This window comes from Uloborus diversus, chromosome 7, assembly GCF_026930045.1.
Source record: "Uloborus diversus isolate 005 chromosome 7, Udiv.v.3.1, whole genome shotgun sequence".
Lineage (NCBI taxonomy): Eukaryota > Metazoa > Arthropoda > Arachnida > Araneae > Uloboridae > Uloborus > Uloborus diversus.
The window spans coordinates 57,531,017-57,554,624 of record NC_072737.1 but is presented as its reverse complement, the minus strand read 5'-3'; the positions used below and the strand labels follow the sequence as shown (position 1 = coordinate 57,554,624).

Here is a 23,608-nt window from a genome sequence, read left to right as displayed (position 1 = left end):
CAAGATAGAGAGGTGGTCAAGTTACAGAGGTTTTCCTTCATTATGTAAGATAGGACTAATTCCGTTCCTGACAAAAGTGGTCAACTTAGACAGGTGGTCAACTTATAAAGGTGGTCAACTTTACAGGTTTTACTGTATAAGTAATTGCAATTTCCAATGAAAATTTCTTATGCCATCACCATCTTCAAAACTGAAGGTAATACGTACAACTTCATATATAGGAAGATTATATTGTTCACTGGGAAGAAAAGGTTGGTCTCTCTTAATTAGGAAATGAAGTGAATCAATTTCTTTCAAAACCTCATAAAAATGAAGCAAAAAGCGTATGTACGAGTATCATGATAAGATCTATACCATGATATTTAAAAAAAAAAAAAATCTGCAGATTATTTATTGAAGACAGATAATTTTTTCAACCCGACCAAGATCGTGACGAGCCCCTAGTCTACCATAAAAACATTTAAACTTTCAATACTGATGAGAGTTTGATATTTATAAATGAAATCATTACCGATTTTCTTTACTAAAAATGTCCCTTAAAAAAGAGAGTTAATAAGTTTAAGCTTACATCCATGAAGGCGAACATATTCTATTGATTTATCAAAAATAAATAGAACGCACCACACTTTTATACTTCAATAATCATTCTCACTGATGCAAGAGACGTTATTACCTTTTATTGAATCATTATTTTCCGAAAACATCATGTGAAAACTCTCTCTCACTCTCTAATATGCATCCGCTGCTTGCGGTGAATTTATTAAGGCTTCGAAATAACACTCCGATTCAAAAATAATGGGTTTCGTCATTTTTCAGGCATCGGTCTGGGACTGAGAAGTTGCGATATGTGCAACGAAGCTGCTGATGCCATTTTACTCAACAGCGACTTCGGCTCGTTCGTGTCTGGGATTCAGGAAGGTAATGAACGAATTTATTTACTTGCGTGCGGGTTTGATGTGACGTCAAATTTTATTTCATTTGGGAAAGAGTGGAGAATTGGCTTTTGGGGAGTAATACATGTTGAGGAAATCTACATGAATTTCAGGTGGAAACTTAATAAATGCAATTAAAATGTGTGTATGTATGGCGCACATAGGAATTTTGCAAAGAAAATCTCCAAGGTCGAAAGCCTCAATTTCACGTCATATTCCAAAACCCCGTCAAATATATTGACTTGATTAAGGCCCCTACATATACGAGCCGACGCATCAGCTTAAGATTAGCCATTTTGGATCGGAGCGCGTGTTTGAGTGGTTGTCTTTTCTGGCGAGTTATCGCATTTGGTGATTGTTCACTGTGAGTAATTATTAGCGGCACACGTTGAATTGTTTATTAAATAAAACATTATTTTCGGCAAATTTGGCGAAATCTGAAACTTTGCTGTGGTAACCCTAGCAGTGCAATAATGAAAAGTCCGATCCAAAATGGCTAAACTTAAGCTGATGCGTCGGCCTATCTATACAGCGGCTCTAGACTTGATTTTATCGATTCCCGAGAAAGAAAAAGTAAAAATTAAGCCAGTGAATAATTAATTATCGTTATTCAATGAATTATACTTAAATAAATAACCAGAAAGCAAAATAATTTACGCTTTTTACTTTTCTCACAATTAAAAAATGGATTCAAGTTCATAGTATCTCATTTTGATCTGTAATTTCAAAACTAAATATTTGATTATTACAGTCTATTCATTTGTAATCACCATCCAGCTTCTTATAGGCAATTCGTTGTAAGAAAAGTGCACAATATTTTTTTTTTTTTTATTTTTTTACATGAAGATTTTATTTTTTAAATTATTTATTTCAAATTATTCTATGCACAAAATACATAGAATCGTAATTAATCGGGGAAAAAGCAAGATCACACAAGTGCGTCACTGATGTATGGCTTGCCTCTGATAAGTTGAGCCATGAGCTTGACTATGTTCACCTCTTTTTGGGGAATTAAGTTTAAAAGGCGCATTGGTTATTTACGTGGATCTATTTGAGTTGGAATATTTTTGCACAACTACTGCGAAAGTAGCCTCCCCTCGAATCAGTGCCAATTATCCTTCTTTATTATCCAAGAAAGAGGTAAACATTGTCAAGGTCCTACCAGAGTCTCGCTGTGTGTATGTATGTATATCTATATATTGTCCGTTTTCCACGAGAAGGCACTTGACTCCTCCTTCGTCACATGGTATCCGATGATTCAATTTCGTTGTTTTCGGCAGAAGGTATATTCGGATCATAGCATTTTGTTGTGAAAGCAGCAGTTTTTAAAATGTAAAAATAAAAACAAATAAGTGAAACTGCAACAGACAAGTGAAGCAAGTGATGTAAAGGAGACGAAGACATTTTTACGCCTTAAAATGCCCACCCAAGTTAAGGATGTCTGGTTGTTCATTTAGAAGCGTGAGGATTGCTTACCAATCACCCCCGCGTAAAATGGAATTCTCCATTCGAGGAGGCGGGACGAAGTGCTTTCTCGTGAAAAACGGAAAATATTTTTGTTTATTTTTTTTGTGTAAACGTGTGAAATCAAATATAGCCTTAAACTGACAAAATTTAGGGACAATTTGTCTGATATTTCTCCAGAAATTTGAACAAAAATGTCAATTTTTGAAATTGTTCACTTACTTTTGGCTGTGTATATTGAACAGCTAGCTCGACATTTTCCCCCATTAAGATTTCTATCGACCAACATTACCAACAGCGCAGCCAGAATTTACTTTCGGGGGAGAGGGGGCATCATAACAGTCCTTACATGTATATAAAATACCGCATTAGGGTAGCTGATATATTATATATATATTAAAACAAAGAGCCCCGGTCCCCCAATTTACTGTTTCCTTGATCATTACATGTAAAAGAGCCATTAAACGGAAAAAATGGACATTTTGTCCCTTACGTGGCAGGTACTACATTCCATTAAAAACAATAATTTAAGAAGGAAATGAGCAAACATTTCTTGCTTAAGAAATCAGAAACAAACGTATGAGTGATTTCTGAAGTCAAAAATTTTGTGCATTACAGTTATAATTATTGTTTTTTAATACAGTATAATAGTTGTGACGTGCGGGGTAAAATGCCGCCTCTTCCGTGGAATGATCCGTAAGTCATACGAGCTTTTTGTCCATGCTAATCTTTTTACTCTCCCTCCCCCTTCTAGTTCAGAACTATTAGCTTCTTGATGTCTACAATGCTAAACTAGTATTTTACAACAATCATCTTTAAAGCTGAAAGTCTGTCTGGATGTCTGGATGTCTGTCTCTCTCTCAGGATCTCTGTGATGAGCGTAGCGCCTAGACCGTTCGGCCGATTTTCATGAAATTTAGCACAAATTTAGTTTGTAGCATGGGGGTGTGCATCTCGAAGCGATTTTTAGAAAATTCGATTTTGTTCTTTTTTTATTCCAATTTTAAGAAAATTTCTCCGAGCAAATGATCACAACGTGGAATAGTAAATTACGAAATCATCATAACGTGGAACCGTAACGTGGGTGAGCCATTTAACATAGCGAATTGGCGAGAAAATCATCATCTATTATTTGCTAATATACAGGCGAACCAAATGACCTTTTAATTTTCTACTACGGGCAAAGTCGTGCGGGTACCACTAGTTAAGTTATAAAAGTGTCGAAGTAAAATGATTTATGATTTCGAATTTTTTCCGTTTAGAAATTGTTCGACAAAATAAACAATCTAGAGGGCATGCTGGAAAACAAAACTGCGCGGGAATGCTGTCTGTTCGACAGGTAGCACATGAGTTGTGAATTGACTCACCTTCCCTCAGAAAACAATGACTGCCCTCCACGTGACTGGCCTTTGTGTTTCAATTTAGTGTTGTATTCCTTTAGTTTTGCGTTTTACTATGTGTCTCCTTTTTCTCACATGTTTTTATTTATCTATTGCCTCTGTGTTTTCCCTTGATCTTTTTGTGAAAAATCATGCTTTAATCCTTAAAGGCACATGTTTCTATTTGAATTAAGTACTTCCAAAAAAAAAAAAACATTAAGGAAAAAATCACATTTGTGTCGCCACGAAAAGATATTTGGTATAATAATTTTTCTTGAATTGTTTAAACCATTTAGTGCACCATTTTAAAACCCTCTGTCTGTCCCACGCCATTGGCCTAACTTAGTGCTGCAACACTGTAAAAAAAATCCGGAAACGTTTCTAAGTATATTGTGCAGCTGCGGTTCATGAAAGTTTCAAAAACGTTTCTGAGTATTTCGGAATTCTCTTTCTATAATGTCCAGAAACGTGGCTGAGTATTTTGGAATCCTCTTTCTGTAATTTCCAGAAATGTTTCTGAGTATTTTGAAATTCTCTTTCTGTAATTTTCAGAAACGTTTCTGAGTATTTCGGAATCCTCTTTCCGTAATTTCCAGAAATGTTTCTGAGTATTCTGTGCAGCTGTGGTCCATAAAAGTTTCGAAAACGTTTCCGAGTATTTCGGAATTCTCCAAACAATTTTCAAAAACGTTTCCGAGAATTTCGGAATCCTTTTTCCGTGATTTTTTCTAAAATATAATTCTTTACTATAGCATTGCATACCATATCAGTTTCAATTCTTTCATATCTAAGAGCAATAATACAAGCAATTTTATAATCATTCGTGGATTTTTTTTTTTTTTTTTTGAATTTCTAATGACAAATATCATGGTTAACAGCATAACATATGCACAGTTATAAATTTTTGAAAATTTATGAAATAATGTAATAGTTTCATTCCTAATCACAAAATCGTCGGGGGAGGGGAGAGGGGTACTTTCTCAAAAGTGGGATTGTTTGTTAAACAATCTTAAACTTCAGTTTTTCTCTCAATATTTTCAAGGCAAAATTATCAACATATTGTATTCTTAAGGCAGAACTTAAAAATATATCTTGTATCAAACTTGATAGCTTTTATCTTCGGATAAAATTTGACAGGACTTACTTTTCCTTCGCGTTCCGGAATTCGTTCACCTCAAGTCAATTTCTCTGACGAACAAAGTGTAACGAAATGTACCAACAGAGAAATTGATGAATTTAAATATAACACCAAGTCCCCCTGCTGGAACCATTCTGGTTGATTCTTCTGTGTTCTTGCCCTTTTCCAGTTCATCACAAATATAAATACTTAATCACAATAGGTTACTAATTTTATTTTTACAGTGTGCGCAAAATGCATTATATATTTTATTTATTGAAACATTGAACTCTATTACATGATTATTCCATTTCATATATACGAGAATCCCCCCCCCCACACCATAAGAGGGATGGTGCACCCATAAAATGCTATAAAGCGCCCCCCCCCCCTCCTTAAAAGCAACCCCCTAAAAATGTCAATGGCACAGTCTGCTTGGTGAACGCCCCTCGTCTTCTCCTCATATGTACATTGCATATTAATAACATAGTTTTTTAAAAAAGGATCACTTTTAAAACAATGACATGAAATAATATTACTTTTTATTTTGGCATGTAAATGCAGCTGTTCCATTTTTGCCACTGACTCATTCCTCCTGACTGTCCTACATTAAACTTTAGTATATCCACGAAGGAAATGTTATTTACGCAACAACTAATGTCAAGGAATTTTTTATTGTTAACCACATTTAAAAAAATGAATAAGCAGATGAATTAATTGCATAACTATGTTGCTTACTAATAGATAACTGGGTCATTTTCTAAAGGTATAAATATTTTTAAATGAATGAATAAATTATAATAAAAAAAATATAAATAATACTGGCACATTTTTTGTGAAGCATATTACAATACTAGAAAACATTTGCATTACCATATTTTTAAGGAATTAAACAATCGATTTTTTTTTTTTTTTTTTTTTTTTTGAACCAATGTAGTATATTCAAACCGTTTTCGAGTATTTCGGACTAACTTTTCTGTGATTGCTTTTCAAATATAAATCTTCTTTCTTTTTGGAGCCTCATCAAATGCAAATCAACAAAAATATAAATGTATATAACAACATGTTTTAAAATATTCATTAATACTTACAAGTTAACAAGCGGAATGAAATCTAAGTACCTCCATTACAACTGGATAAGTAATCCAAAGGGTTTCGTTTTATAAAGTATAAACACGGGTGTTGAAACTATTCACGCTTGAACACACAATATATGTCTAATCATGGTCGCACTGGAAATTGTAATGAAGCAAATCGTTATTAACTAACTTAATAAGCTGCTTACATCGTCTAAAAAATCAAGGGCAGTCCAAAATGCAAAGGCGTAAAATTAGTTTCGACACATTTTACCACTCTCTAGACATGAAATAACAAGCAATCTAATGCTAAACAGTTGCTGACTGCAGCAACCATAGATAAGGAAAAAATAAATTTTCGTTATTTCCGACTCACTGGCGCCCGTGATGGAAGGATAAAATACGTTTCGAAGCATTGCGTCAGCACTTCCGCTTCTAGATTTTTTGAAATAACAAAAGGCTTTCTGAATAATGAGGAGTTCGCTATTGGATGAAGGATTCTTACTATTTCGGAAACGTTTCCGATATATCTAGAAACGTTTCCGAAATTTGTTACAGTGAATGGAAAAGATGGAAAAAAAAACATCCAGCACACAGCATTCATTTGAGCTTTGACGTCTTGGATTCAAATTATATTTTCAGGATCACGAATTGCGACAGGACCCTACTCGTTAGGTTTCTTGTTTCTACCAAAGGAATTGAATAGAAGCCGTGGTTGTAGCTTTAGTGCTGATGGCAAACAAACAAGTACATGGTGAAAAAATGCTTTCAATTTGATTAACTGAACCGAGAAACTGGATTGTTTATAAAGGTTGTAATTTCAAAAGACCATGATCCATAGCTATATGTTTGCTTAAGATCAGCTTTGAAATGAATTAGTTCACTTTCTTAACACTTTACAGTCATCCTTATTCGTCGCACGTCAAAGAAGTCTGACTGCGACAGGAAGGTCCGGGTTCGATTCCTGGTTCGGGCATGGATGTACTTTCTCTCTCCTGTCCTTGTCCTTTATTTGTGTGAATGTGTTATTATGCTTGAATGGTTGCCTACCTATATGGAATGTGTGGTTTGTAGAAGTCGGACTTCACGCCAAACCACGGTATAGTTGGAAAAGTGAAGCAGCGCAATTGCTAGCCTAACTGGCATACGACAACAACAACAACAACAACAAGAGACTGGCCAAAGAAAGAATCGTATAAGTGAGGAACCCTATTCATGAGAGTCATCTTTATTTTCAATCAAATCAGCTCTTAAGTAAATAAACAAGATAGGAGGATGTAAAAAAAAAGCAGCCTTTTTAATTGTTCTTATTTTTTCAAATCTTTATACATAAAGGGCTACTTCCGTCCGGATGTCCGGGGTAAACTTCAAAACTACTGGACGGATTTTAACCGTTTTCTCTTCATAGATAGCTACATTATCAAGGAGCAACTTAGGCTATAATTTATTCATTAAAAACTTAGTTTTAAAAAGTTATGGTTGAAAACAGTAAATTTCATGTAATTTCCCCATATTATGATTAAATTATAAAACACATTGTTACGAAAATTTGTTGCCAACAGCAGCAATATTAAAAGTAATCATAATGAAAATTTTGAATCAATGCTTCTCTGGGGCAAGCATGACATTTACTGCTTTCTTAGGAATTGTATCCTCATCTTTATACATAAATGGCTACTTGTGTATGTATGTATGTATGTCCGGAATGGGCTTCAAAACTACTGGACGGATTTTAACCATTTTTTCCCTATAGATAGCTATATTGTTAGGAAGCAACTTAGGCTGTAATTTATTCCTAAAAAACTTAGTTTAAAAAATATGATCGAAAACAGTAAATTTCATAAACTTCCCCCATTAAATGATTAAATGTAAAACCCATTGTTACAAAAATTCGTTACCAACAACAGCAATATGAAATGTAATCATAATGAAAATTTTGAATCAAGGCTTCTCCGTAGCAATCATGAGTTTAAAGTTATTTAAATATTTGGAAACTCTACTTTTTGCACACTTAGGAAAACTTAGTAGAGAGTTTTTTTTTTCTTTTTCTTTTTGAGTGTGTACTATTTAATTAAATAAAGCGCAAAGTTTTTTTACCGATCTTTGTTTTTGTTAGTTCATATTTTGGAAATTCTTCAAATTTTTATGTGCTTTAATTCATGCTTTCGTTCCTAAATGAATACTCGTTCGTTCTTCATACTTATTGCTATTTTACTTTTATGGGTAAGGAAGAAGCTCGATTTTTAATCACGTGAAAGCGGTGTGTTTTGAGTTCTTTCAGTTAAAACAGAAACGAAAGAAAGTAGCGATTGTTTCGCACAATTATTACTGACCCAGGCAACGCTGGGTATTTTTGCTAGTTGATCTTATATAGTTGATTATCGGACTTAAATTGTTCCTCAAATGTTATCTTTACATTACGTTTTTATCCTGATGTTTAATTTCTAAACAATCGATACTTTTGATCCAATGATCATTTTTAAAGCGAAAACTTTGCAGCCCGATTTATTCAAGTAAAACACTTTATCATTAGATGTCTGAAAATTAAGTGCCTTATGTTGAGCTCTGACAAATTACATTGAGCGGCAAAAAGAAGCAAAAAACTCTCAAAATGCTTCTGACACCATTCTTGCTTATTCGGATGTAACATGACCCTGGAATCCGAATATAAACACTGTTCCCCCCTCCCCCCCCCCCCCCCATTACCCACATTTTTGGAGATTGTGCCTAATTTTTGCAACTGGGCGCTATCTCCAAAAAACCTCGTACACTTACAGGGCGTCCTGAAAAAGACTGTTTTTAAAAATGTATAGCAGGGAAACGGTAAATGATAAAAAAAAATAATTCTTGTAGAAAATTCATGTGGTGGGCCGTAAATTTTTGCAATAGATGGCGCTGCAGATAGTAATCCCGTAAATCAAAAATAAGGTGGAAAATTACACCATAATTTTTTGAAAAAAATGAACAAAAGAACAAAACAATATTTTCAAATATTTATCGGCTGTGTTCCCATGTCGCAATTGGAGGAAAAATCGGTGAATTTCAGTTCAACTTTTTTGACTTACCTGCTTGCTATGTGCAGCGCCATCTATTGAAACATTTTTGAACTAATATTTGGAGCTCTGAGGGGAAACTTTTTGAACTAAAATTTGGACCTCTGAGGGGAAAATTTAGCTCCCACCACATGAATTTTCTGCAAGAATTTCTTTTTTATCATTAACCGCTCTCCTGTAATCCATTTTTGAAAACCGTCAGTATTTTTCAGGACACCCTGTATTACTGCTTTAAACCTGCGTTACTTACCGGTTTTTAGATCTACACCTCTTACGTATATAAACTAGTGACCGGAACGGTCTTGTTCAAAAGCATTCCCCTCTTCTATACCTTTTTTGTGTAGACTAGATCAGCGGTTCCCAACCTTTTTCTCTTTGCGAACCCCTTGGAACAGGCAAAAAAGTTCGCGAACCCCCTGATGTTGAAATTAGTAACATGTAAGAAACAATAAAAAAACAGCATGTTTGCTTTCCATTTTTTGCAGCAATTGATTGCAATAAACAAAAATATAATTGTAAAATATCATTAAGTGCAAACATTAATAAAAAGTTAAAACTACATCTACAAGAAAAATTATAAACAAGAAGTTTTATAAACCAACTATTTTTTTTAAGCATACTTTAAATTGGGGGAAAAATCCTTAATGCGATATTTGTGGCTGTTTGACGGAACAAAGAAACTGAAAGTTTGGTTCAATGTCTGACAGTTTGAGTCTTAAATCAGGCTCTGCATTCAATCTGCTTCGGTATTTATCTTTGAGATAAGTACAGGAGGAAAATCCTTTCTCGCACAGATATGTTGTACAAAATGGTAATAAAATTCGAATTGCTTTTTTGGACAAAACGGTATAGTCATTTCTTACACTGAGCCAGAAGTCAATTAACGAGAGCTCTTTAAAGGTAGTTTTCAATGAATTATCACAGGATAACTCGATGAGCATTTCCATTTCAGGTAATGTCAGGGTGTTCTCTAAGCATGGATTTCCTTCAAAAGGATTGCGTATCCAATTGTTTGAGAGAGGGACGTTACGCCTATTAGGAAAATACTCGTCAAAAGCTAGTTCAAGATGTTGCAGATGTTCACATACATTTCTTTTAACGCTTTCATCAAGTTTCATCGAGTTTTCTGATAAAAAACTACTAAGAAAAGTGAAACAAGAAAACTCACCCATTTCCAGGCATTGGATCCAGAAATTCAGTTTTTTTACCATAGCTTCAATTTTATCATATACAACGAAAATATTAACAACTGCACCTTGCAAGGATAGATTTAATTCATTTAATTTTGAAAAGATGTCAGCTAAATATGCAAGCCTTTGCATCCAAAGAGGATCGAATATGCAAGTGGACAAGTGAAATGGATGATCAACAAAAAATGCTTGGACTTCTGACTTCAATTCAAATAAGCGTGTCAAAATTTTGCCACGGGAAAGCCATCTAACTTCTGTGTGAAGAAGTAAAGTAACATGAAGGCTTCTCTATTCCTCACAAAGCGCGTGGAATAGACGGCAGTTTGTGGCACGTGATTTTATGAAATATACAATTTTTACCGCATCATTCAAAGTAGCGGATAATTCTGCGGGAATACGCTTACATGCTAATGCTTGTCTATGAATGCAGCAATGAGTCCATTCAATTTTCTCGTTAATCTTCTTTACTCGCACCACAAAGTCAACAAATTTTCCTGTCATTGATTTTGCACCATCCGTGCACACACCCACACACAAAGACCAATCTATTCCATTTTCTTCAAAGTAACTGTTGAACAGTTCGAAAATTGCTTCTCCAGTTGTGTTGGTTTTCAAAGGTTTTGCAAATAGTACATCTTCTTTAATTGTATCGTTGAAAATATACCTAACATAGACAAGTAATATTGCAGCGTTTGCTACATCAGTCGACTCATCAAGCTGGATCGCAAAATTATTCTCTTTTATTCTATTCACAAGTTCTTTCTCCACATTACTTGCCAAATCAGTAATTCTGCGTGATACTGTGTTGTTTGATAGCGGAACCAGGTCAATTTTTTTTGCTGACTTTTCTCCCAGCATACACTTAGCAATATCTTTAGCACACGGTCCATTTAAATTTTCTGCAATTGTATGTGGCTGTCCAGATCTTGCAATTCTATAACTGACTCGATATGAAGCTTCAAGGGCCATTTTACTATCTTCGTTGGATTCTAACAGGAACGTAGAGACGCTACACTTTTTATTATATTCCAATTTTCTTTTAAAATATTCGATAGGTTTGTCCTTGTGTGTCGGATGCTTTGTTTCGAGGTGTCTTCTCAGAAGTGACGGTTTCAAACTGCTGTTCGCTAGAACTTCGTTGCAGAGAAGACAAAGCGGTCTAGGTTCAGACTCTTCTCCAGTAAAATAAAAACCCATTTGTAAATAGTCACTGTCATATTTTCGCTTTTTTCCTTTTTTCTTCCCTAGTTCACTTTTCTGTTTAGTCGGGGGAGGCGGCAGTTCATTACAGCTATCTATTTCAATATCCTGTGTTGATTCGAAAGTTACTGCTGATGTTGAGGGTTGATCGATTGACTGCTTGTCCATTTGTCGCTCAACCAAACTACCAGTTTTCAACCATCGATCCATAACAGCAGAAAGTTATTAAATCATAAAAATTACCAACACGATTATAACTTCACAAACAGAGTAACAAGTTCACGTAGAAAAACCAATTGCAAACAAAATCACTTGTTTTCAAGCATCTCTAAAGTATCTCTAAATACGTCTGTTAACAACTATTTCCCCAGAACTATGAGCATGCTGATGTTATATATTTTTGAAAACGAACAGATGGGTAAAATCCAGTAATAAATTTTAAGTTTGGAGCCTTTTGCTGTCATGTCTGCTATTCGATGACTGAATTCGACGGAAATTCCCGAGTTTTATTTCAACCAGATTAGAAATAATACCCCTATGATGCATTGTTTGAGAATTCTTTATTTTTTTCGACATATGTATATTATGTATATTGTTTGATTGACTCCACGCGATGGCGCCTTTTTAAGGTCATCGTGATCCCCGCCACAGCTTAATACAACGTTTCTGCATGGCGCCTCGCAATAAAGAAGGAAGGATATCTCTTTTTGTTGTCTATCGAAAAAAAAATGAGAAAATTTCTTTTTAACCAAGATTATAAAACCGCTGAAAGATTTTTTTTTTTTTTTTTTTTTTGAGCTTAATACAAGAGTCTGGCGCGTTTTCAAATAAAAAAAAAAAAATTAGTAACTATGTGTGCAAATTGAATATTTTATAATTTTTTACCAAACTAGGAAAAATCCGCCATTGCACCGAAATTTTCGCGAACCCCCTTCCTGCACCTCGCGAACCACCGGTTGGGAACCTCTATCCTAGATTAATCTGAGTCAGTTTATCTGTTTGAATGATTGTCTCGCGTATGTATGTAGTCCGTCGCAATAATGAGCTATCCCTTCCTTAGCCTCTACAAACCTTTTTGAAATGTATTCGAATTCTATTGATTATTTGATGCTTTTGCATACACTAGTATATATTTTACCTATTTTGCGGAGTGTCCTCGAACTCGCTTTTCTCTGGTTACCATGCCACCCTATTTCGCGAATAACCAGGAGTTTACTGTAAGGTAAAACTACTTAAATATGAGTAGAGATGCAAAAAACCCTAAGTTTATGAAACAATGGAATTTTGGGGGATAAACTCGGAACTTTGAGGAACATTGGGAGTTTTGAAAGTAAACAAACTTCATGTTTTTCCACGTTGATTCTAAGCTTAAAACACGATTATGCAAGATGTTTTTTCAGATAATCATCGCAAAAAAAATCTTCTATTATTAACGAGTGCTAAATATACAAATAAATCATTTAAATGTTTAATTACAGACTAGTATTGTTTATGAAAGTGCTACACATTCCAATGAATCAGTTAAATATTTAATTGCGAACCAATAATGAAAATAATCAGTTAAGCACAGCTATTTGGTTTAATTTTTTTTAGAAAAAACTTACGTAATTTGCATTTACAACAGGAAAGGCATTAAAATTTTGAAATCGTGTAGGAAAAAGGTTAAAATATAAACAAAGTTTTCCTATCTTTAAATCACTTGAAAGTTCCTGGGAATTTAAGAAATTTCCTTTCCAAAAATCCTGTATTATTCGCGGGAATAAACTCGGTTAGTTCCTTCCCTTGCAACACTAAATATGAGTAGGATTTTTAAAAATTTAGAAACTGGCTCGAAGTTATCCGGAATGACTTGAAACAATCGCTGATGTTCCCACCTAAAAATTGTCTCCAGTTAAAGGACGTGAGATGAGATTCCAAATACTTAATTACACTTTTATGTGTTGCTAGAGTGGACACCTGATACCTTCTTCAGCGTATTTGAGCAGCAGTTTGCACACACCAGCTGCTTGCACTGATCATCTGTACCTTGAAACGTATATTCCATTCCGAAAGGGTCAGTGCGTCGAAGAGATAAGAGTATTTGTGCAACTGCATTCTTCTAAATCGACAAGAAACACATCAAATCTATTCAAGGTTGCGAAGTTATAGGGCTTGTTGTAGAAAGGAGTGTTAAGTGTTCTACTGTCAGGTGATAGTCGTATGTCTAGGAACAAGAAAACGTAAAAATATTTTTATACATGTGTGTAAATACGTGTAGTAAATATAGATACATGCGTCCTTCTGATTATAAATATTTGTTTCTATGTATCAGAATTTTTTTAACTCATTAACATTTTTTGGGTGGGGGCTAGTGCTGAGGGGGTATTTTTGTAGTTCATTTAAACGTACATTATTTATTCGTCGCTAATATACGATCCTTCATTTCATTATATTTTATTTCTAGAAATCTCTCTCTCGTGTGTGTATGTGTATGAGGCCTCCCGGTGGAAGGTCACGGGAGGTCACTGTGACCTTTCAAAAATATTCTTATTCGGCAAATTTTGTCTGACGGCTCGATAAATGTTAAGACAGTATTTCAATAATTGCATTAAATGGGCCTTGGTGGCCTGAGGGTAAGGCTTCAGACTCGTAACCGAAAGGTTCCGGATTCGATGCCAGCCGGTCGGAGATTCTACGTGTTCGTGAATGGTGACTGGAGAACGTTAAAAAATTCGTGGTCACAAAGTTTTCCAAGTAAATCAATACCTGTAGAGGTGCTGGACCAGGGATTGTCAGACTTCTTGTCTGGACAAAATAAAAAACAATAGTACACAAAGTATTTTCCACTTCTTCATATAGCATCCACATTAATAGCTGATATTATTTTCACCAAAGTAGCACGTGTTATACAAAATAGAGAGATATCGGTTTGACCGTTGACCCGCCTGCTATCCAAAATTAACCCTCATTGATGAAAGTTTTCGAAAAGGACTGTATGTAATGTCCGCAAATCAATAAATTGTGATTCAACCTTTTTCCCATTCATAAATTTTATCATATTATGATATCATAGGTCTGGTTGTGTTGACAACATTCAGAAGACTCATGAATTTTATCATGTTACGATATTATGGGTCGGGTTGTGTTTGACAACATTTAGAAGACAATCATAAATTCAATCATGTTTACGATATTATAAATAGAGTCCTGTTTGACAACATTCGGAACACAATCATAAATTTAATGATGGTACGACATTATCGGTCGTTTGTGTTTGACAACATTCAGAAGACAATCATAAATTCTATCATGTTACAATGTTATAGATCGAGTTGCCACTTGACAACATTCGAACACAATCATAAATTTAATCATGGTACGACATTATCGGTCGTTTGTGTTTGGCAATATTCAGTAAACAATTAAATATTTAATCATGTTAAAATATTATAGTTCGAGTTGCCCCTTGAAAACATTCAGAAGAAAATCATAAATTCAATCATGTTACGAAATTATAAATCGAGTCCTGTTTGACAACATTCGGAACACAATCATCAATTTAATCACGGTACGACATTATCAGTCGTTTGTGTTTGACAACATTCAGAAGACAATCATAAATTTAATCATGTTACGATATTATGGGTCGGGCTGTATTTAACAACATTCAGAAGACAATCATGAATTTTATCATATTACGTTATTATAGGTCGGGTTGTGTTTGACAACATTCAGAAGACAATTTGTTACAACCTTGCAAGCAATCTGCCCGAGTTCCTTCCATTGATGCTTGTTGTGACTTGCCAAATTCCGTTACCTCTTGGAGCAACATTCATTCTTCTCATTGACTTATGCGTAAGCATGGTAAGTATTTTTTAAAGAAATTTCCCTACCGTGCATAAAAAGGGAAAGTTTTTCTGCCCAGATGTCTGTATATCTGTCCATGGCCCCACTGAATACTTACGGGCCGTGGCAATTGCTGAAACCCATGGCAACAAAGAGGACGCTACAGGGCACCCCTGTTTCCATTACTGTGTCATTGATTGGTGGATGTAGGGGTTCCTAATGGAGCCACCTGCGGTCAAAATTGGCGACGTCCAGTTGTTGTTGTCGTGTCCGTAATAAACAACTACGGAAAGTTTGGTGCCATTGCCTCGAAAGGTTGGACTTCTTTATTAACAGATAAGACAACACAAGAAAGATTTACAGCACATACAGAGGAAATAACACCCAGGGCACCGGCGGGAATCGAACCCGCAACCTCCGGCATTTGAAGCGAAGCTTCTACCATAGAGCCACGGAGGCCGCGGCGACGTCCAGTCAAAAATATAAACAAACTTTGAAACATTGATCTTGATTGGTGAATGCATGAGCTGCATTGAAACATTGACATTGATTGGTGGGTGCATGAGCTGCATCGGTTTAACACAGAAAAGTCAAAAATTGACGAGGCCTGTAAGCGTAATTAGTGGGGCCGTGGTCTGTCCTTATTTCACACAGTCAACCGGCTTTCATGAAATTGACACAAAGTTAGTTCTGAGCATAATGGCGTAATTTACACCTTGACACTCATTTTCTTCCAACATTCGATTTTCCTCTTTCTTTTATTTAACTAAGATAACTTTGAACATAAACTTAGTGGTGTAAAAACGAAGCAATTGATGCACATTTTAAAAGCATTGCTTAAAGTTTTTACACCATTCGAAAGCATGGTTTCGGATGCATGAGATGAATCTTGTTGAAAACTTCTTGATTAAAAAGAACTTAAGTATAAATTATTTCTATTTTCAAAAAACTATTTAGTCCTTAATCATATTTTAACAAACAGTCTCCCTAGCTACTGTCAAGTTACTGATGTATCTAGCATTAAGTTACTTCTTCACTTGTGATGCTATACCCATTTGTAGCAACCTAAATATTGTCAATGTTTTGTATCAGTTTTTTAGGATTCTATTACTACTGATTTTTTCAGGTATTTAATTGTTCACATAAATGGGAAAGACAAGAACGAGAAAGATCTTGAATTAACATCTACTAATTAGTTTTTTTTTTTTTTTTTTGGATTCTATTACGACTTAAATTTTCAGATAATACAAATTTTTCACATAAACGGGAAAAATCACCAACATACTCAAAACTGAAAGACGGATATTCTTTATTGAGGGATATCGATAAATATTCCAACTGTATTTAATGAGATAATTATGCAGCCGTGTGGTTCATTAGAAAGAGTTCTTTAATAGAAAATATGTGAAATGTTTAAACATTCAATTAGAAACAAAGCTTAATCTCCTCTCTTTCGATGCTCAGATTTAAGTAGTTAATAAAATATAGCTGAGATATTTAAATAACCTTTGGAGAAACATTTAACAGTTTAAATGTTGACCGGCAGCAAAGTCCCCGCAGACAGTTGCCGGTTCGAAAGTCAGTGGTTGGGAAACAGTTTTAAAGAAATTCCGTTAGAAAATCAAAAATAATAGTCTTTTCAATTAAAAACAATTTATTATTTTCAGCTTATTCCGACAATCCCGGTATTTTGCCTCAGCAAATACCGATATTCACTAGCGCCGCCAGAAATACTTTCTTTAAGGGATTTTTGAAAAAAATACCTTCTGGGGTTTTTTTTTTTTTTTTTTTGATCAAAAATACCTTCTGAAAAAGGATTTTATGATCAAACATATCTTCTGATGGGGATTTTTTTGATCGAAAATACCTTCTAAAGGTTTTTTTATTTTTTTCAGTCAAAATAGCCCATTCATATACATAAACTACTATATTAGAATTTGCATTTATGTTTAAACCAATGACTCTTGGGGTGGAGGGTTCACCCCCAACCTCCCTCCCTCACTGCGCTACTCCCGGTATTACAAATTTGAAAAATAGTTTGAAATATCAGTATACCGGTACTGCAATTTATAGTCAGTAGATTTAGTAAATGATAAAATCAACATTATGAAAGCACAAATATTTGCAAAAATATTACATGAATACATGTTACTTACATTTGAGATAAAAAGGTGTACAAGTGCCTTTCAATCTCAAAACACATTTGTGTAGAATAATTAACATTTTCTTATTTATTATATCGGAATTACAACTAAAACTACAAAATCGCTTCTAACTCTATTAAACGCAAAAAGTAGACACTCTTTTTACTTCCTTTTACAAAAAAGGAAGAAGTATTGTATTCGCAAAAAAAAATTTCATTCAAAATTCGGTCTTAATTTTCATTTTGCTCAGCCCCGAATTAATGTTGAGTTTTTTTTTTTCAACCAGACCACACGCGGATAAGTGCCTAAGAACATATAAACACTCGAAATATCCATTTTGACATTCCCCGAGTTAATTGCAACGACTTTTCTCGTGACGTCCGTATGTACGTATGTATGTATGTGCGGATATGCGGATATGCGGATGTGCGTATGTATGTCGCATAACTCAAGAACGGTATGTCCTTTAAAATTGAAATTTGATACGTAGACTCCTAGTGGGGTCTAGTTGTGCACCTCCCCTTTTGGTTGCATTTGGGTGTTTTTAAAGGGATCTTTTGTCCCTTTTTGGGGGGAAATCATTGTTAATTTCGATGTATATACTCAAGTGGTGTTATAATTTGGCAGACATTTGGCCATATATCGCCAGTCTTTTGGTCGCCAAGTTTTGTCGCCAACTTGGCGACAAATTTGGCGTTTTTTCTTTTTTTTTTTTAAATCTTGTTTCAATTTGGCCACTGGTGGTGATATTTAGAGAGTATTGAATCACATTAAAATTGCCAATAATGGGAAAATGACATTAAAACTGGAGTAAAAGGAAGTCATGTGATGCACACATCAGCTCGTTTGGGAAATGAAATATGATGTGTAAACAAACATGGCTAATACTTGAAATTGAAATACAAAGAGAAGAAATTACATGAATTTTGTCTTTCAAGTATTGATCGCTTTAAGATGTGTCTTCCAATTCTCTATATACTTATTCGATAAACAATTTATCAAAGGTATCTTCGTTTTAGACTAATAATTCTTGTTGATAAAAACTCAAAGTGCTAATAAGAACGTGATTTTTTCAATCTATGTTTGATACAATTCTGAACGTAGATAGAAAAATTACTAGCCCTTCCCTGATCTTTCCTGATAACCGACTGGTTTGAAAAAAAAAAAAAAAAAAAAAACGGTTGAATAAAAAGTAAAATTTCTTATCTGAGTTTTTTGAATATATTTCCTTTTAAGTACCTCGCATAAAAGCTATTACAAAGGAATATCATAAACTATTTAATGGCATAAAAAAGGCGTTGAAAGCGGTCTAATTTTCGGTGATAATTCACTTATCGAAATCGCTTTTTGGAAATTTGTTAATCGAAAGATTTTCTTTATTCAATTACTTATCTTGATACAGTTCAAGGATAGAACAACTTTCGTGTAGAATGGGGGGGGGGGAGGGAAACCTTGTTAAGTACCGTTACTTGTGTTTTAAAGCATTAAAGTTAATTATGTCATCGGAAAACACGCGTGTGTAAATCTATATAAAAAAAATATTTATTCTGAAAAAGTGTCATAGCATACTTAATATTCTAATTTATGAAATAAGGCAAATAAAAAATAGGTTCTCTCATTACATGCACGATTTAATTTGTTGCCTTGAAAAAATTACACCGTGAGACGCTTTTTCGTAAGATGCTGTTAATAAATAATGCCACATTTTTTTTTAAACTTTTTGACCCGCCCCCTCCGCTTTTGTCCCAAAGCGGTACACTTCGCCATACCCCTACCCCTCTTGTCATACGTCACGCTATATTTTATATATATATATATATATATATATATATATAAATCCATTCTTATCTTCTTTACTAATAATAAAGCTAAAAGTCTGTCTGGATGTCTCTCTGTCAGGAGATCTGTGATGCGCATAGCGCCTCGACTGTTCGGCCGATTTTCATGAAATTTGACACAAAATTAGTTTGTAGCATGGGGGTGTGCACCTCGAAGCGATTTTTTGAAAATTCGATTTTGTTCTTTTTCTATTCCGATTTTAAGAACTTTTCACTACGCAAATTATCACAACGTAGGTGAGTAAATTACCAAATTATCATAACGTGAAACCGTAACATGGGCAAGCATAGCAAATTAGCGAGAAATTCATCATCCATTATTTGTAAATATACAGGCGAACCAAATGACCTTTTAGTTTTCTACTACGGGCAAAGCTGTGCGGGTACCACTAGTAAAAATATTCGTGATATCACATTTCTTGTTACCCCCTTCCACTCCACCCTTCTCAAAAACTGTCACAATTTTATGAACCCCCCCTCCTCCGTCTAAGCGTGACACAATTTATGAACAACCCCCAACTAAAAAAATTTAAGCAACCCTCCTAACCTTTTTTTCGCTGCTGAATTCTGCAGCATTTCTCGCAAGCCCGTGATCACTGGGCTACCGACTGCTATAGTAGTTGTGTTTCGCACTGCGTCTCGATCAACTTTTTCGGATCGAAGACCCATACGGCATTCACGGAAAAGATAGACTAGAAGGAAAACGAACAAGTTGCCAGAAGATTTGCCACTATGCCACTTTTGGGAACTTTTTCTGATATTAAAAATAAGTAAGCCAAAAGTATTGTCATTTTTCGTCTGTTTGCCACCAATTTGTTTCTGTCCAAGTCAATCATTTCACTGACGTTGCCAAACGGCACATTTGTTGTTTTCATCTCGTCTATCTTTTCCGTGAACGCAGTAAAAATTATTGAAACTTGAAAGACCATATCGTGTCCGATCATCGTAGATTGAACTAATCTTTTCCAACAAAGAGAAGCAGCAATGAAAATATTCAGCAAGGGAAAGATTGAAAGTTCCAACAAATTGATGTAGTGGTTAGGCGTTCGCCTCTTTTGTCCAAAGACGCAAGTTCGAACCCGGCTCCAGTCTGGATTTTCAAGATGCAGAAAATCGACAGCGTCCATGTCGCATGGTTAAGTTACTCGTGGCATGTTACTCGTTTGACTTTGAGAACTCTTGGTAAAACTAAATACCTAGTGTGGATTTGCGTCAAAGGGAGCTCAGGTAACCCCATCTGGTACTGAATATGCTGTAAAATGCTGCCTTTTGAAACTAAATTTCATCTAAATAAATTTTTAAAACGATTTTTTTTCCTTCGTGGAATTCAGCATCTTTGATATATCTTCATGAGAAACAAAACCGTTTGCCTTGTATTGAAAACTAAATTTTGTTGCTTCTCTTTCTCAAAAGTTAAGCTTCTTTTTCCAGCCCTCTTGTCATTTAGACATTTCTCCTTTTTTCACTTTTTCTCTACAACTTAACTTCCTTGACTTCCAAGTTACAAACTAAAATGTTGTTATACATGTCGTTTAGAAATTTCTTTTCCTTGATGTTCCCCTTTAAATACCAAGTTTATTTATGGCTCCCTTCTGGAAACTCAGCTTACGTTCCCCTTCAGCAACTAAACTATGATTTTAATTCATTTAATACTAGTGGCACCCGCACGGCTTTGACCGTCGTAGAAAATTAAAAGGTCTTTTGGTTTGCCTGTATATTTACAAATAATGTATGATGAATTTCTCGCCAATTGGCTTGCCCATGTTACGGTTCCACGTTATGATATTTTGGTAATTTACTCGTCCATCTTATGATAATTTTGCTCGGGAAAATGTTATTAAAATTGTAATAAAGAACAAAATCGAATTTTCGAAAAATTGCTTCGAGGTGCACACCCTCATGCTACAAACTAATTCTGTGCCAAATTTCATGAAAATCGCCCGAACGGTGTAGGCGCTATGCGCGTCACAGAGATCCTGACAGACAGAGTTCCCGACAGAGAGAGATCCAGACAGAGAGACTTTCAGCTTTATTATTAGTAAAGAAAATAAGCCTCTTTGAGATGTGCCTGTATAACGTTTAAGAAAAGAAGCTTCTTTCACGTGCATTCGTCAATGACCAAACATTACTTCATCCTAAATATATAGTAAACTTGATGAATGCATTCAAAATTCCAGATTGACCCACATCTGTTGCAGTTGCAAAATTTCGTTTGGAAACTGGACACGATTGCCTTGCTAAACACTTGCATTGGATTGGCATATAGAGTCGGACCCCGGTTTAACGAATCTCCTTTTAGCGAATGTTTCTTTTATCCCCGACTAAAATGAAGGCAAAAACTTCTATTTACCGAATAATAAACCCCGAATTAACAAATTATTTTAACAGCCATTTTTTTTTTGTTAATTTGAGCTATGAAATTTTGGATTGTTTTCCAAATGATGTATCGATTTTGTTCGAAGTAGAAGAAGACTTTTCTTGGTATCAGCCATTTTTAACGGCCGAGGGGGCAACGTAGCGATTCTGATGCAGAAGAGGATAATGAAACTCCCGTTAAAACGGTTACTTTTTCAAATGCTTTACACGGCCTGGAAACTGTAGAAGCATATCTCATACAGCAAGCTGTATAAGTGACACAGTATTTTCTTCTCTCCATAATTAACGATGAATTCGTTAAATCGTGGTTCGACTATACAATACAGTGAAATCCCGTTACAGCGAATACCTATACAACGAAATTTCCTTTTCAACGAGTGCGAAATTCGGACTCCTTAGAAGTTCGATGTAACGGGATTTCACTGTAGTCCCAAACGCCCTGAAAATATAGACATCGCCTCCGAGGGTTCCCTGTTCTCGTCATGCAGTGACATACTAGATGGAACTCCCCCGGAACTGATGAAGGTTAGAGATGGACAAAGAACATCTACTTAAAAGCTCTTCGTTATTATTTCGCTATATATATTAGCGTACCAGGGAGATGATGATGCTGACATTTATATATATAGTGACTGATTTCTGTTATACAGTGCGTATCGAAATGATGGATCCACCCGCATTTTTCAAAATTTTGACTCTTATTTGAGAATAAGAATGACTTTTTTGGTACAGATAATCAATAAGTAATTGTTATGACTATTTATGAAGAAATTTCGTAAAAAAAAAAAAACTAATTCTTTTTTATTTTATGCAAATTTTCATTTTTAGACCGTTTTGAAAAGATAGGTTCACTTTCAGAAATTTTGCTCTAACCACGGTTATTTCCAAAACGTTTGCATAAATCTCGTTGCTTAGTCTTACTGTGAGATTATGCTGGTTGCTGTGTAGAGGTATTTAAACCGATTTAAGCATCACGTTGTAATCAAACAAAATGGGTCGTCATTGCAGTCTTTCGCTGGTTGAGCAAGGGAAAATTGAAGCATTTAAAAAGTGTAGAAAATCGAATAGAGAAATATGTAAACTTTTAAAAGATAGCGATATGGTGTAAACAATTTTTTTTACGACTTAGAAATGCTTATGGCAGTAAAAAATCATCTGCAGCCCGTCAAAAGTGACACTTCGACAAAGGAAGACTATCGTAAAGGACTTAAAACCAGGAAATATAAGCTTATCCACTTTAGGCATGCAACAAAACCCTTCAATATCAAAATCTAGTCCATACAATAGTAAAAAAGTTCGTCAATTTAGTTTACGTGAAGAGAAAAGCGGCTCCAAAATTGACTAAAAAGCAGAAAGAAAAGAGATTGAGTTTCGCAAAGGAAGTGATGGCCTGGAAACAAGATTGACATCGTGTGATATTCAGTGATGAAAAGAAATTCAACCTGGATGGTCCAGATATCTGGCTGTATTACTGGCTCGATCTGCGTGACGATAGACAGATATTCTCGAAGAGGCAAACTGGTGCTGGTTCCGTTATGGTAAGGGCCGGATTCGGAGGTGCTGGGAAAACTGATATAGCATTTGTAGACAATTCGTTTGGATGCTGCAGACTATCAATCAACAGTAGCTTGGTTAATATAATTTTCCTCAATTAGAGTACATTAGGGGCCCATTCTTCATGTTCTAACAAGATAATGCTCCTGTGCACAGTGTGAAATCCACTTTCGAATGGTTTCTGGATAATGGTGTACATGTTATCGATTGGCCACTTTGCAGCCTCGACCTGAATCCGATAGAAAACATGTGGGGTATACTCGCAAAAGCGGTGCGTGCTAGCGGAACGCAGTACAACAGTATTGCAGACTAGAAAAAGGCTATTTCCACCGAATTATCAAATATCGAGACAAATTGTATGCAAAAATTTGTATAAACCATGCCGAATAGGATTTACGAGCTTATTCAGAAAAAAGGTACAAAAATTTCTTATTAATTCAACATTATTTGATGTTTGGCT

At 35.1% G+C, this 23,608-nt stretch overlaps 1 protein-coding gene across 4 annotated transcripts in view; it reads left to right on the top strand.

Moving 5' to 3' along the window:
• Positions 1-23,608, top strand: part of LOC129226423 (sodium/potassium-transporting ATPase subunit alpha-4-like) — a 94,869-nt gene that overhangs the window by 53,463 nt on the left and 17,798 nt on the right. For 3 of the 4 annotated variants that reach the window (XM_054861023.1, XM_054861025.1, XM_054861026.1), the window contains 2 exons: positions 817-918; positions 15,100-15,254. In XM_054861023.1, coding sequence (XP_054716998.1) covers positions 817-918; positions 15,100-15,254 — 257 coding nt within the window. The remainder of the gene's footprint in view (positions 1-816; positions 919-15,099; positions 15,255-23,608) is intronic. The other variant, XM_054861024.1, reaches the window with a different exon arrangement.